At 41.5% G+C, this 15,956-nt stretch overlaps 1 protein-coding gene across 1 annotated transcript; it reads left to right on the forward strand.

Moving 5' to 3' along the window:
* Window positions 1-475: 475 nt before the first annotated feature.
* On the forward strand, window positions 476-15,345 carry LOC107299962 (protein Njmu-R1-like; the record flags this gene model as incomplete). The annotated part of the gene is made up of 9 exons (XM_015829306.2): window positions 476-672; window positions 1,905-1,979; window positions 4,179-4,304; window positions 7,611-7,751; window positions 8,459-8,516; window positions 10,160-10,279; window positions 12,218-12,282; window positions 12,406-12,545; window positions 15,242-15,345. Coding segments are annotated over exons 1-9 (972 nt in total), but the record flags the coding sequence as incomplete, so codon positions are not given.
* Window positions 15,346-15,956: the final 611 nt, after the last annotated feature.

Genomic DNA, 15,956 nt, shown 5'->3' on the forward strand with positions numbered 1-15,956 from the left:
CGTTCTGAAAGAGCATTAAGTTAGACAAGGACTAACTAACAATTTGACCGTCCCATCACGTATATGCCTATTTGAGTTCTACTGAGATCAGTAATTCGTGTGTAAATCAAATCAATTTATTATAGCCCAAAGGTTAGAAGTAAACATAAACAAGTTTACAATTAGAATGACTTTTATTTAGACAAATCGTGAATGTAATCCCACTGATTTCAGTGACAATAAACTAATGCCGATCCAATGCAGCGTGCTGAGCCGATTTTTTTAAAAACTCCGTAAAATTGGGGAATGAATGTTAACTGAACCAAGGCGAGTCTTGAAGAGACACGTGTGTGTGCGCGCACGCCTGCAACATCCTTCCAATTTCAGGAGTCCACGGCTGCCTCTGTCTTTTGTCGGCCGTGACAACGTGTTTGTGACCGGAACCTTTGTGACGCTATGTGGACAGAGTGCGGAGCCGAGAAGAATAGAGCGTTGCGCTGTACGGCAATAGGGGGAACGGATTTTCTTTGCTTCGAGTTCGCAAGCAAAGATGTTGCCTTCCCTTCAGGAGTCCGTAGACGGAGATGAGAGAGAGCTGGAGAGCAGCGAGGAGGGAGGCGGCTTGCCCGAGGAACCGAAACCGGAGCGTAGCAGCAACAGTTACCACTGCTTGTACGGCTACCGAGGCTCCGGGTAAGAGAGCGGCAGCTGCTCCGCCGGGTCTTGTGTTTCCAGCCTGAATCATAAAAGGCTGCAGATCTCTCTTACCAATCCTTCATCGTGTTTTATGATAATCCAGCCTTTCCGAATTTGGGGGTCTTGGATGAATTCATTTCGCGGTCCCACCCCGTTGGCTGAGAGCGATGGGGCTTGTTATTCAATTCATCTGGGGTTCACCGGATTAAATGTTTGGTAACAGTAAAAATGGTTGATCGAATAAATCCAATTTAGTCCAGTTTCTAGTTTCCATCTGTGATCATGTAGAAGGTTATGTCTGCTCATGAAATCTTGCCTCGATTCCCCGCCCCCGGATATTGATTTTCCTTCAAAGGACTATTGTGCATGTTTCCAACCAATAGGGTCCTGAACTTTCTTTTGCCAATTGGGCCTACAATACTTGCTTATGTCGTGGATCCATCTTGTTGTAGCTCTCTTTTGTGGATGCTTTTTATCAAGTGGGATCCATTCTATGACTGCCTTGGTCTACCGGCCTTCAGTTCTTCCTGCTGTGTTGACCAGCCCGTTTCCATTTCAATTCTTTTACTCTCTTGATAGCATCATATACTTTTGTTTGTTCTCTAATGATCCATGTGCAGGTCTTTCTATCTTGTCTTGTGATGTTGGAAACATGCGGAAGAGGCCTTCATCCTGCAATGGATTGGCAATGACTAAAATGATGATGATGATGATGCAAATGAGAGCCAGTTTGCTGTAATATAGTGATTAAGGGTTCAGGCTAGAAACTGGGAGATCATTAATTCTAATCCCATCTTAGATACAAACCCAGATGGGTGACCTTGGACCAGTCCCTATCGCTAAGCTCTAGGAAGCAAGCAATGGCAAACCACTTCTGAAAAACCTTGCCAACAAAACTGCAGGGACTTGTCCAGGCAGTCTTCAAAAATCAGACAGAATTAACAGAAAACAAATTGCTATTAAAGGAGGTCTGTCAACAGATGAATTTATCTAATGAAACTCTTCTGGGTTGTTCAGCGGGCTGCTCAAAACAAGGTACCATTCGCCCATTGTGAATCCAAAGTACTAGAGTTGCCTATTCAATTCCCAGAAATCCCGATCTGCTCTTCCCAGTCCAGGTTTTCATTCCCTCTCTCTTAGAACAATGATAGTAATAATAATAGGTGTTGGAGTTTTCTATAACCACATGCATTTTGTCTTGACATTCATAATTAGTTTGACTTTTTCAGATTACACCAAGGAACAAGCAGTGATGTTGGGAGTCCAAGCAAATCGTCAGCTGAAACACCTTCAGATGACTTCAGGTAAATGAACTTGGCAGAATGATTTTGCGTGCTGTATCTTGGATTGTTATAATAGAGGGGTATGTGCATATCACTTGTTCCCATTAACCGTTTTTAATTGTTACCAAACATGTAACTTGATGCATTATGAATGCACAAGTGAATTCTTTCTGGATCTGATTTAAGGCTGTGCTTTTGTTCTAATTTCTGAATAGGTTGAGGGTCAACTATCTGAGGAGTTCCCTAGCTCAGTGTAAACTGTTCGTTTAAGGCAGTGGTTCTCAACCTGTGGGTCGGGACCCCATTTGGGGTTGATCGACCATTTCACGGGGGTCGCCAAGCAAGGCTGTCCGCCATTTTTTTTGTCCGCCATTTTTTTGTCTGCCATTTTTTTCCCCTTTTCCGGCGGGTGCCTTACTTCCCTTGGTCTGGGCCAGCTGGTGGTCGGCCTGCTCCGTCTCTGCCGCTTGCCAGCTATGCCTCGGCTGGCGCAGGGGGCGGAACCACGCATGCGCGGCGCTCCTGGGCAGGGAAAGTCCTCGACTTACGACTGGTTGGGTAGTCCTCGACTTACAACCAGTTTAGTCCTCGACTTACGACCGGTTTAGTCCTCGACTTACGACTGGTTGGGGTTGCGGCATTAAAAAGGTTGAGAACCACTGGTTTAAGGCTAGCTGGAGTATCTTGACAAAGATTTCTTACTTTCCTAGGCCGATTTGTCAAGCATGTGGAATTGCACTCATATCCCATTCTTTCTATAATGAGATGGTAGAAGCAATAATGATGTGGCAAACATCTCAGAAGGGACCCCCCCCTGTTTTTAGGGAGGAGGAAGAGATGTACTTTCAGACTAGCAAGATTCTGATGATATCACCTTACAATAAAATTGTAGCTACTACAGGTAGTTCTCGACTTTCAGCCGTTCATTTAGTGACCGTTCAAAGTTATGACGGCACTGAAAAAAGTGACTTATGACCGTTTTTCACACTTATGACCTTTGCATCATTCCCATAGTCACGTGATCAAAATTCAGACACTTGACAACTGACTCATATTTATGACGGTTGTAGTGTCCCAGAGTCACATGATCACTTTTTGAGACCTTCTGACAAACAAAGTCAATGGAGAAGCCAGATTCACTTAACTACTGTATTACTAACGGTAATACGGTTACTAGCGATTCACTTAATTGTGGCAAGAAAGATCGTAAATGGGACAAAACTCACTTAACAAATGTCTCACTTAGTAACATAAATTTGGGGTCCAATCGTGGTCGTAAGTTGAGGACTACCTGTATTTCTGGGTGTGCTTCTTACCTGGAATTCCTCAGAAGGCTGACATCAGTCTTGCAAGTCTCAAAGGGCTTCTCTCCCCCATTTGTCTTTACCATCCAAGAAACTAGAGAGGGAGCCTTCTGAGATGTTTGCCATGCCCATGTTGCTTCTGTGGGCTAAGCTGCCTCTTATCTGACTGTTGTCACTTCTGCAGCTCTTCCTCTTTCTGTCTTCTGACAGATTATTTATGAATCTAAGTCCAGCCCACCTTGAATTCTTTTTGACTCTTATCTATCACCAATTTGTTTTGACCTTTAGTAGTTCAGATTCTTGTGGAGGAGAATATTAGCGTACAATTCACCTATATTCATTTGAACTGCCTGGACTCCTTATTTCCTGCGCTTGACAAATAAATATAAAAAGTATGAGAGCTCATTAATATATATTTTTATGTATTTCCCAGCCTGGAAGAAATTTGTCAACATTCTAAGAACAGATACTTAAAAAGAAGCGAACTAATTTTATTGCTACTATTACAAATGGAACTCCTGTTCCTAGTATGAGCAGTGAATAAGGATAATTATAGAAAGGGGGGGAGGAGACCAAATCAAGGAAAATTTAATTGAGAAGTTTATGGTCCTCAGTTCTATGCTTTCGTTCCTGTCTGTAATTCATGCACATTGAAACATATGGAGTTGTACCATAGTTCAAATGATTGAAGCGTGCAACTTTTTGGCTCTTGGTTTTATTACAAGTAGTGTTTTGATTGTTTATTTAAATGGGACATGCCTGGAACTTCATACTCAACTGGAAGTGGTATCTTTTTCTTTGAAAGTTTGACAATTATTCTCAAGTACTAAGGACTGGTCTATAACTAAATAGATACAATGAAGCTCTATCTTACCTAATCATGGTTTTTTGTTTTGTTTTTATTTCATTTATGAAGCCTTTCATTGGTGGACACTAATTTACCAGCTGAAGCTGAGATGGAATTGCGCAGTTTGGTTGCCAAGCATCTTAACAAAGGAGCTTTGTTTGAGGGGATGGGCAATGTTGTAACTGTCGAGTTGAGGTAAGGCTGTAGATATTTACTGGGACTTCCAGTGATATCAAGCAATTTTAATTAATTGTAGATTTCTTAATAAATTAGTGATGCCATTTTTTTTTACTAAATTGTGTGTAAACAAAATGGGAATGTCGTTTTAAGTTTTGTTTTACGAGTCAAAGATTGAACAGTGCTATTTCTGAATTGTCTCATCCTTGTCATGCCTTTGAAGTGTTGGTTGCAGAACAAAGTAAAACAAGCTCTTCTCCCTCCCAGCTCAAAAAACTCTTCTGCCTTTTAGAATGATGTTCTGGTCCTGATCCTGTGGTATTTTTAATATCGGTCCAACTAAACTAAGTTGTGGAAATTACAGGTAGTCCTAGACTTACAACCACAATTGAGGGCAAAATTTCTGTTGCTAAGTGAGATCATTGTTAAGTGAGTTTTCCCCATTTTGTGGTCTTTCTTGCCACAGTTGTTAAATGAATCACTGCAGTTGTTAAGTTAGTAACACAATTGATAAGTGAATCTGTCTCCCCCATTGACTTTTGTCAGAAAGTCTCAAAAGGTGATCACATGACCCCAGGATACTGCAACTATCATAAATATGACTCGGTTGCCAAGCATCTGAATTTGATCACGTGACTACGGAGGTGCTATAGCGGTCATAAGCATGATAAAACAGTCATAAGTCACTTTTTTCAGTGCCATAACTTTGAATGCTCACTAAATGAACTGCTGTAAGTTAACTATTTGTATTCATATACATACTCATTATCTAAGCTCTTAATGACAGCTTTAATAACTGTAAAATTAAGGGTTTCAAGAGCTTAAGCTTACAAAAGACAATATGCATATACTCTGAATTCTGAACTATAAACTTCATCTTACTATTATTCAATGAATGTTCTCTTCATCAATGAAAACAGGTAGAATAAGCTTATACTGAACTCTGATAGTGAGCTAGGTGCCTGGCAATATATTTCATGTTTACATTTAATGGGAGTGTGAATACATATACCACTGCAAGGGCTAGCCCTTTGGAGGGAAGGGGGGGTTGACTTTTGTGTATCATTAAATAAATATAGGATCTAGTGCAAGGGTCTTCAAACTTGGCCCTTTTATGACTTGTGGACTTCAACTCCCAGAATTCCTCAGCCAGCATGCCTAGCTGAGGAATTCTGGGAGTTAAAAGTCCACAAGTCATAAAAGGGCCAAGTTTGAAGACCCCTGATCTAGTGAATCTACGGGCTTGTAATCACCACACATGAAGCACTACAAGTAGTTAAGGCAACTTCTGATCCTCTAGAGGGTGCTGCACTAAAACTCTGAACATTTTGCCTCACTGGCTGTGCTGGCTGGTATTGAGGGGATTAATATTTTAGCAACACCCGATGGAAGATGGCAGGTTTCCCAACCAGGAAGTACAAGAGCGTCCGTTAATTGTTGCATCACACTACCAGCCAGGCAGAAGGCTGTTGCATAGAATTGTGTAGATGTTTCCTCATGTTGTAATACTTCAGGGTGGGAGGATGGGGGTGGAGACTGCAGTGCTCAAGACTACAACTCAATCTCCCAGTCAACCATAGGCGGTCAGTGCTCAAACGAGCAAAATGAAAATATTTTCTGCAGTTTTTGCAGAAATTAGGATGGGCTAAAAATGGAAACAAGAGTAGGAGGTTTCCGGCAGGCAACCCACTCTTATCAGAAAAACCAGTCGAAATTGCAGTTTCAAAGGAAGAGCCCTCCCTTCCTTCCCTTAAAAAAAAAAAGTGCTGAGTTGTTTTGCCACCAAAATGGGTGCTGCAGTGTTAGAAATGGGATGCTGAAGTTTACAGGTTGCCCACCCCTACTGTACAGCTCTTGTTTAAAAGGAACTCCCAATTTAATGGGGCTATTCCCAGGTTAATGAACAACTGTATATGTGATTAGAGCCTAAATCAATTTTAAAGTATTGCCTATTGTGTGCTCTTTGCAGTTTTTTGGAAGGGCTGAACTTATTAAGAATAGCACGGCTAATACTGGTGCCTGATCATCCTTGAAAAGCTAAGGAGGGTCAGAAAGAGATAGGACTTGGATCCTGAGCAACCAGGAACTGCTAAGCTAGATGATAAGTCTGGGAATTGGAAGGCAAGAGCAAATTACATTCATAATATTGTCGAGAAAACAAGAAGAACTTATCCGGCAGAAATAGTCTTCAAGAGTATTTTTCCTTTTGTTTTCCTGAGAATATTTAACAACATTTAATTCATCTGATCAGTTTAATGACCATTTCATCCCTTTAAAAGGCACATATTGAGTTTGGTTGGAAAACTTGTAAATAGAGTGAAGGGTCCCAGCAGAAATTATCAGCAGACTTTGCTACCCACCCTACATTTTTTCCTTGGTACTGGAATACTAGACAAGGGAGCCATGAATTCCTCATCTAATCTCTGTCTGTTTTAATTACTCTTTCATTCATACCATTCTTTGATCCGCTGAATTTTAAAAAGCAGGCTAGAGGGCAGGAATAATCTCTTCCAGGGACTAGATCTAGCCAGAGAAATGCTAAATGACAACTCCACCCAAACGCATTGAGAGTTAGCGATTTTTTGTTTCTGAAACACTCGTTTTGGCTATGTTTTATCTTTATTTAATCCATTTCATGTTTATAGACTACAGGTAGTCCTTGACCTATGACCACAATCTATCCCAAAATTTATGTTGCTTACTAAGGGAGGTAGTTATCAAATGAGTTTTGCTCCATCCATTTTGCAACTTTTTTTGCCACAGTTCTTAAGCAAATCACTACAGTTGTTAAGTGAATCACACGGTCATTAAGCGAATCCAGTTTCTCCCATTGACTTGGTTTGTCTGAAGCCAGCTGAGAAGCTTACAAATGATGATCACACGACCCCGGGATGCTGCAACTGTAATAAACACTTGCCAGTTGCCAAGCAACCAAATTTTGATCATATGACCGTGGGGATGCTGTGATGATCATGAGTGTGAAAAACGCTCATAAATTGCTTTTTCAGTGCCGTTATAACTTCGAACAGTCACTAAACGAATGCTTGTAAGTTGAGGACCACCTGTACACAGGAATAGCAGGCGAGTGATTTGGCTTTCCATTCACCAGCACTGGTCTGAGGTGGAATCAAGAGGCTGACAGAAATATGAAGCAAAGTGTATTGACTGGAGTTAACAATCTGCGTAGATTCTTGCCTCTGGAGGTTGATTCTGACTGAATTAAAATAAGGGCTTTGTTTGTAATGAGATCGATGAACAGGTAAACCGCAGTATGAAATACAGCATTAAACTAATTTGGTGCAACCACCCCTGTGATTAATTCAGTATTCCAGAAACTCGAGTTGGTTGTTATTACTGCCTGTTCCAGCCAGAAAAATGTGCAGAAGGAGCTGATCCTGAATCGAAGGAGAGTCCCTTGGAGTACGTTATCTGTTTTTTGGGAGGCTCAGAGAAGGGACTTGAACTATATCCTTTTACTCTTATTTCTGTCTGGGTTAAAATGGGGATGAAGTAGGAAAGTCCTTTTTTTAAAAAAAAAATCCCATTGTTCTGATTGTTCTCTTAAATTAGGTCAGAGTTCATACACATTCCCAAATAATTTTTTTAGACTTCTGAGAATATCAGTTATACCCTCCTTATCTTTTCGTAAGGGCCTAAAGCAGAGGTAGGCAACCTTGGCTCTTTTATGACTCATGGACTTCAACTCCCAGAATTCCTGAGCCAGCCATGCTGAGGGGAAAGGGAGAGGTTTCCATGCTGAGCCATGCTGGCTCAGGAATTCTGGGAGTTGAAGTCCATGAGTCATAAAAGAGCCAAGGTTGCCTACCCCTGGTCTAAAGACATGGCTGTGCCAGTCGGTTTGGGGCCCCAGTGGGGGAACAGCGCAATGGAGGTGGTTGATTGAGTAATAATGGATCCCACCTCCCCCCCCACTTCACCCCACCCTCCCCATTTGATTTTAACATTTTATGTTTTAACTAAGATGTACCTGTAAGCCGCCCAGAGTTACCCGATGGTAAGATGGGCAGCCAATACATTTTATAAATAAATAAATAAATAAAAATATCTGGATGTTTAAAATATCTTTAGCAGACGTGCAGCACATCAGTTATAAAATGAGTTAAACATAAAGATTAGGCAGAACCGAAGCATTATTTCCTTAAAAGTGATACATTCAGACTTGAGCTTGATGGATACATTCAAGATATGAAGACTTATTTAGATTCAAAGGTAAGTCTTGATGAATAAATTTGAATTTAATAAATTTTGAATGACTCCTTCAGTTTTTCTCTCCCCCCTCCCCTCACAAGATGGAAAACGTTGGTTGCTTTATGAGCAGTTTGTCAAACTGAGATGCTTGGAAGTTATTTTGAGTTCCCTGTGAAGATCCCTAATCAGAATTGCTTATCTAGGATAAGGAAGGCTAGATGAGGAAGACAAGTTCATTTTCCTGATCCTCAATCACTTAAGGAGGCATTAGAGAAATCTTGATTAAAGAAGCTTTATCTCACTTCCCACGCACTGGTGTGCTGTAGGCCTGTTTTTTGTGATCTTGGCGGTAGAGTAGGAAAGGGATCTGGCATTTCCAAGTTACTTAGAAAGAAACTAGATTCTGTTTCAAGATCAAGACGGAAAATTGTTTGCTACCTTGTAGCTGGAAGAGAAACAGGCTAATCTGACTGTTGATTCTCCTGCATCTCTTAGCGGTTTCCAGTATTATCTGCATGGTGTCCCTCTAGAGTGTTCATGTTGCTTGAGAATTGAAAAATTGGCCTTCAAGAATTTTGTATAGAGTTTATAGTTGTTCTGTGGGAATCAAGCTCTTTATGAGCGTAATTATGTGGAGAACCTCAAGATTGTCATACTTCATACTATCTCTGTGAAAATATTGGACATCATTCAAGCTAAGGAGTGCTGTGTCACCCACATGCCACCAACAGCCGTGGTGATGCAGTGGTTAGAATGCAGTATTGCACGCTGACTCTGCCGACTGCCAGCAGTTCGATCCTGACTGGCTCAAGGTTGATTCAGCCTTTCATCCTTCTGAGGTTGGTAAAATGAGGGCCCAGATTGTTGGGGGCAATATGTTGGCTCTGTAAATCGCTTAGAGAGCGCTATAAAGCACTGTGAAGTAGTATATAAGTCTAAGTGCTATTGGTATTGACGCTTTGACACCCAACACACCGAGATCTCTCTTAGTTTTGAATGTGTCACTTCTGAATGCTGCTAATATAGTTCTGCTCTCTAAAGAGAAATCTTGAAAGAAGTATCTATTCTAGTTTGCAGATTACTTTTAGGCATATAGGGAAATTCAAATGCTGTCTTTACAATAGCTTGGCATCCCTTATTGGGGATTTGCCTTTGCCTAGTAGAGTTGCCTGGTCTTTGCATGTGGGCTGGTGCTGGCACAAGGAATTGCTGGGGAATAATTCAGGCTTGAAAGCCTCAATAAAGACTCCTAACACTCATGGTGTGTGTGTGTGTGTGTGTGTCCTGAACTTGCGTTAATGGAGTGTAGCTTATTGTGATTCACCACAAACACTTTTAGCATCTCTGGAAGTTTCAAGAATAATTTGTAAAATAGTACAGGAGGACTATATCTATTAAAAGACAGACTAGGGAGGAGGGACTCTATTGCTTGTATGAGCTTAATACAGCTATTTGGATAAGCTATTACGCTGCTACTTCTCACTCACTTTCTTGATTCAAGGTAGCAAATTAGCCCCATGGGAAATTTTGTAGGCTCCTGGAATAGGAAATGGCTGAAAAGTAATCAACACTTTCAAAAGAAGCTGTCCCAAGTTGTTTCACTGAACTCCCCTTTACAGTCACATATCCTGTAGATGATCAACTGTTATTTTAATTGGATGCAGCAAAGCAACCTGGAGACCAGCATTCAACCGCTCCTGAGAACTTGGTTTGAGGATTTGGTGTGCCCTATTCAGAGGGTGGTGAAGCTTTTCCAGGAGAAACTTGCCTTTGTGTTACATGCTGTGAGTACCATACAAAGTTCACTCTTCTTGGATCTTTGTTGTGCTTTTGTTTGAGTTTCTTGTTCAACGAGTTGCCTTGTTTATTAGTTGCTTTAGCTGCAACTTTTGTGATAGTCAAAGTATATACAATAAGACTTCACTACTTCAAACAATCTTTAATTGCGCATCGTGTCACCTAGCGTGTGGCTCTTTCTCGAAATTTTACCGGGCACGGTGAGGGTGGAGGGGAGACACACATTAGATGACGTGATGTGCTAGTTGCTGTCCTTAACATATTATTTCTTTACCTTCAGGAAAGCAACACAACATAGCAGTAGAACTATACTGCAAGGGGCTGTTTGTGGGAAGCGTGAATGGCTTAAGCAATTTGGTCAGAAGTAAGGTTTCGACAGCTTGAATAACATCATCACAACACCTTTGGCTTTAAGGGGCACTAGCTTTAAGTTGTACATATAATTCATTTTAAAATTGGGCCAGCAGTTTTAGGCACATGGATTTCCCTTAGTTACATGTTTTTAAATATATACATTCAATTATGCTTAGAGAGGGCTCTTAGCTCAAAGAGTTTGAAAAACAGTTTCTCTGCAGATATGAGAGAGAGAGAGAGTAAAATAGGTAGGATGCCAGAAATAACGTCTTCTTTCAATAGAGTTTGACTGTTCTTGATATGTTGGCCTTTGAGTCAGTGTTGACGCTTGGTGATTGTCTGGATAAATTCCTGCAGTTTTCTTGATGAGATTTTGGAAGTGGTTTGCCTAAGATGGGACTAGAATTCCTAACTTTAAATTACTACACCAAACTGGCTCTAGTTCAGTGGTGGCGAACCTATGGCACGGGTGCCAGAGGCGGCACTCAGAGCCCTCTCTGTGGGCACGCGCACCATCGCCCCAGTCCTAGGCCTTCAGCTGGGTTTTATAAAACCTTTTCGCTTTAGGCCTCCGCCGTGTGCAAAAGAAAAAGTTTCAATCAATCAGTCAATTTCAACTTCTCACGAGGGGGGGGCAATAGATCTTGCAAAGTTGGAATTGATTGATTGAACTTTTTAGTCCCACCCAGTCTGCCGTTACCACCGCAGCCACGTCCACCCAATGGGCCACGCCCACCCAATGGGCCACACCCACCCGGCACCCGACAATGCATAAGTGGGTTTTGGGTTGCAGTTTGGGCACTCGGTCCCTAAAAGGTTCACCACCACTGCTCTAGTTTATCAATATTTGAGGTCAAATTCTTGCTTGATCAGGAAGCCCTCTGGCCTTTGCTCATTATCATTTTAACACAACTGAAGCTGTTTGAAAATAAAATGGAAGCCAGGGAGAAGTTTACATACACAGATGGTCCTTGACTTGCAATCATTCATTGAGTTCAAAGTTACAACCACACTGAAAAAAAGTGACTTATGATCAGTTTTCACACTTAACAATCGTAGCAGCGTCTCCACGATCACACGATCAAAATTCGAATGCTTGGCAACTGGCATGTATTTGTGACAGTTGCAGTGTCCCAGGGTCATTTTTTGCCACCTTCTGACAAGCCAAGTCAATGGGGAAGCCAGATTCACTTAACAACCCTGCTAATGCTTAACAACTGCAGTGATTTTTTAACCACCGTGGCCAAAAAAGGTCATTAAAAACGGGGCAAAATTCACTTCACAATTGCTTTGCTGAGCAACAGAAATGTTGGGCTAAATTGTGGTTGTAAGTCGAGGACTAACCTGTACATGCTGAGGGGTCGGGAAGAGGAAGGAAGGATAAAAACGAACGGACAGATGTTCAACTGACACCTGTTGAAAATGAAATTGCTGGTTGATAACAGCATAACCTTTTACATCTGCTGGGCAATAAGGCCAAGTGTTTCCTGAGACAGATAAAAGAGTGCAGAATTGCAGTCTTAAGGCTAGGTCATTATACCAAGTGGTGACGCTGGGTCTGCTCTTTCCAGGCTCTGAGTTGCAGTCCTGTTGAAGTGAATGGATCTGAAGAAAAGACAGAGAAGGATATCAACAGGTAAGCAAAGGTCCCTCAGGATGATATTTCTCGGGGGCACCCTTGCTCCTTTTGAGATAACTGCTTAACGGAACTTGACTCTTGACTTATACATCCTGGAAATCTGTTTACATTCTTTTCCAGGTTCCTTCGAGCAGCAAGTTTTCAAGATCTGGTCAGGGAGACTATGATGACTTCCTCGTGCACAGCTGCAGCAACAGAGGAGCAGTGCAAATCAGTGGTGATTGACTTGAATGGGCCACAGCTTTGCTTCCACAGCGCGGGTAAGCTTACGAAGGAGATGCTTTAATAATAATAATAATAGTAGTAGTAGTAGTAGTAGTAGTAGTAGTGTAGTAGTAGTAATAGTAATAATAACAATTGCAAAAGGCGGCCTTACTAGGAACTGCTTCCATCCTGTGATGATATCTGTAATACCATCAAACATCCACATCTGCCTGTCCCAGGTCCTGGGTAAGGACTCGATAGGTAGACAAAAATGCCAAATCCAGTCTGAACATCTGGCTGACTGTGCGATGATTAATAATAATAATAATAATAATAATAATAATAATAATAATAATAATAATAATAATAATAAAGTTGGAAGGGACCTTAGAGGTCATCTAGTCCAACCCCCTGCTCAGGCAGGAAACTCTATACCATTTCTGACAAATGGCTGTCCAGTCTCTTCTTAAAAATTTCCAGTGTTGGAGCATTCACCGCTTCTGGAGGCAGGTTGTTCCACTGGTTAATTGTTCTCACTGTCAGGAAGTTTCTCCTTAGTTCTAGGTTGCTTCTCTCCTTGGTTAGTTTTCACCCGTTGTTTCTTGTCCTGCCTTCAGGCGCTTTGGAGAATAGCTTGACTCCCTCTTCTTTGTGGCAGCCCCTGAGATACTGGAACACTGCTATCATGTCCCCCCTCGTCCTTCTCTTCATTAAACTAGACATACCCAATTCCAGCAACCGTTCCTTATATGTTTTAGCCTCCATTCCACTCCACTTCTAGCACCTGAGTGGTGCTCAGTAACAAGAGCACAAGGAATGTTGAGAGGCTGGTGTTTTTAGACCTCTCTACAAAGACAGTTGTTTAAGGGAGAATCCTATTTGAGTCTAGCCTTACTTACTAGCATTCATCTAATATACTCAAATATAGCAAATTGATTCCCAGATTTGGAAGGCTTATCACCATGGACCAATACAGAGATTTTGATTGGGTCATTATTCCATGTAAATTGCTTTGTTATTTGCTTCATTTAAAGAAGCCCAGAGCAAATCCAAAAGGTGGTCCTTTGGGAAAAACAGTACTTTTCTTTCTTTCCTTCTCTCTCTTGAAAGAAAGAAAGAATTCTGAAAGGTCGCTGTCAATTTTTTCTTGGTCTTTATGGCATGCTTCAGATTCATTAGAACATTATGCAGCGACAGCCTAAAGCTACAATTTGGGGTCCCTCCAGAGGCTTAAAACTGTCAAATCCAAAAATTGCCAGATAGCAATTCCTAGAGGAATGGAAATCTGACACATGTTTTAAGTCATCAGTTTGAACAAGGCTGGCCTAGAAAATTGTATCTTCAGCATCTCTTCAAACTCACTGCTGGTCTACTAAAGCGTTGATGGCATTTTATGTTATGCCACAAAGCAATTAAGAAAAACTCTTGATCCAAGCTAGAAGCTCATTGTTACTGAGTGTTTTGTGCACCCAAAGGCTTCTATAAAACTCAGAAACAGCCTCTCTATGCTGTTGTGTCATTCTTTACTTAACATATGTGGTATTTTCCCAAGGCCTTCCTGTCCTCTACCATCTTCTGGAGTCCATTTAAGCTCACGCCTACTGCTTCAGTGACTCCATCCAGCCACCTCATTCTCTGTCATCCCCTTCTTCTGTTGCCCTCAATCTTTCCCAGCATTAGGCTCTTCTCCAGTGAGTCCTTCCTTCTCATTAGGTGGCCAAAGTATTTGAGTTTCAACTTCAGGATCTGGCCTTCTAAGGAGCAGTCGGGGTTGATCTCCTCTAGGACTGACCGGTTTGATCGCCTTGCAGTCCAGGGGACTCACAGGAGTCTTCTCCAGCACCATAGTTCAAAGGCCTCAATTCTTTGGCACTCGGCCTTTCTTATGGTCCAACTTTCACAGCCATACATTGCAACTGGGAAAACCATGGCCTTGACTATACGCACTTTTGTTGGCAGGGTGATGTCTCTGCTTTTTAGTATGCTGTCTAGATTTGCCATAGCTTTCCTCCCCAGGAGCAAGCGTCTTTTAATTTCTTGGCTGCAGTCCCCATCTGCGGTGATCTTGGAGCCCAGGAAAATAAAATCTGTCACTACCTCCATTTCTTCTCCATCTATTTGCCAGGAATTGAGAGGACCGGATGCCATGATTTTGGTTTTCTTAATGTTGAGTTTCAATTAGAGTTTTATCCCATCTTTATTCTTTTTATAAATAACTCAAGGCACCAAGCATACCTAATGATCCATCCTCCTCCTATCTTCCCCTCAACAACAACCCTGGGAGGTGGGCTGGACTGAGAGAGAGGGACTGGTCCAAAGTCACCCAGTTGGTTTTCATAGCTAAGGTGGAACTAGAACTCACTGTCTCCTCGTTTCTAGTCCGGTGTTTGTATCATGAGACCACATTGGCTTTCAAACCTTGTTGCTGGTCCTCCTTTCCTCTTTACTTCCACCTTTCCCAACATCGGAACCTTTTCCAGAGAGTAGGGTCTTTCCATAGTTAGTCTAGATAAGAGCACTCATTTAAATTTTGACCCTTATTTATCTGCAATTGTGAGATTGATGGCCAAAGAGTAGCATCCTGTGCATTCTTGAAGCCTCAGGAAACCATAATACTCTCTTCCTTTGTAAGTGGATAAGGAATATCTTTGTCTTGTAGAAAACCCTTTTCAGGTAACTTTGAAGACATTTGAAAATTTACTGCATTGACTGAAATAATAAGATTTTTCTTTTTTCACAACAAATGTCTCAGGAACGAATAAGTTCTGTGAGGATTGGACACAAGCATTTCTGAACGTTTCTGAAGGGGGCAATCCCTTCCTTTTTCGACAAATACTGGAAAACTTTAAATTGAAGGTAACTATCAGTGCTGGGCAAGAACAATGGGAATTGTAGTCCAAATGCATCAGCCGGGACACTGGCTTAGAGATGGCTGCTATTTGTGATTTTTAGAAATCGCAGTAGATGAAATCTTTCATGTACCATAACTTCTTTTGAGTCTCGTGTGTTTCCCAACCCACAAATCATAATCTTATTTTAGACAAAGAACTGGGTTTAAATTAATCTCCAGTAGAAACCAGTGTCAAAGTTTCTGTTGTTCTAATACTACCAGATTGCTTCTTTACCAGACACCACTGGCTTGGATCTTCATGCTGAGACACAACAATTGTGGCTCAAGTATATTTGTTCTAAAGCAGTGCGATCTGAGTCCTGGGTTATAAAGGGTGGCTTTTGCCTGCGTGATTTGATGCTGCCACAACAACAGCCATGCAGTGTAGGAACACATAATATTGATTATTTATTTATTTAGCATAAGGCATACAGGTAGTCCTCGACTTACAACCATTCATTCAGTGACCGTTCGAAGTTACAGTGGCACTTAAGAACATGACTTGTGCCCATTTTTGCAGCATCCCCGTGTTGATGTGATCCAAATTCAGATGCTTGGCAGCTGGCTCCTGTGACGG

Source organism: Protobothrops mucrosquamatus, unplaced genomic scaffold (assembly GCF_001527695.2).
Source record: "Protobothrops mucrosquamatus isolate PMUCROS unplaced genomic scaffold, P.Mucros_1.0 scaffold5810, whole genome shotgun sequence".
NCBI classification, from domain to species: domain Eukaryota; kingdom Metazoa; phylum Chordata; class Lepidosauria; order Squamata; family Viperidae; genus Protobothrops; species Protobothrops mucrosquamatus.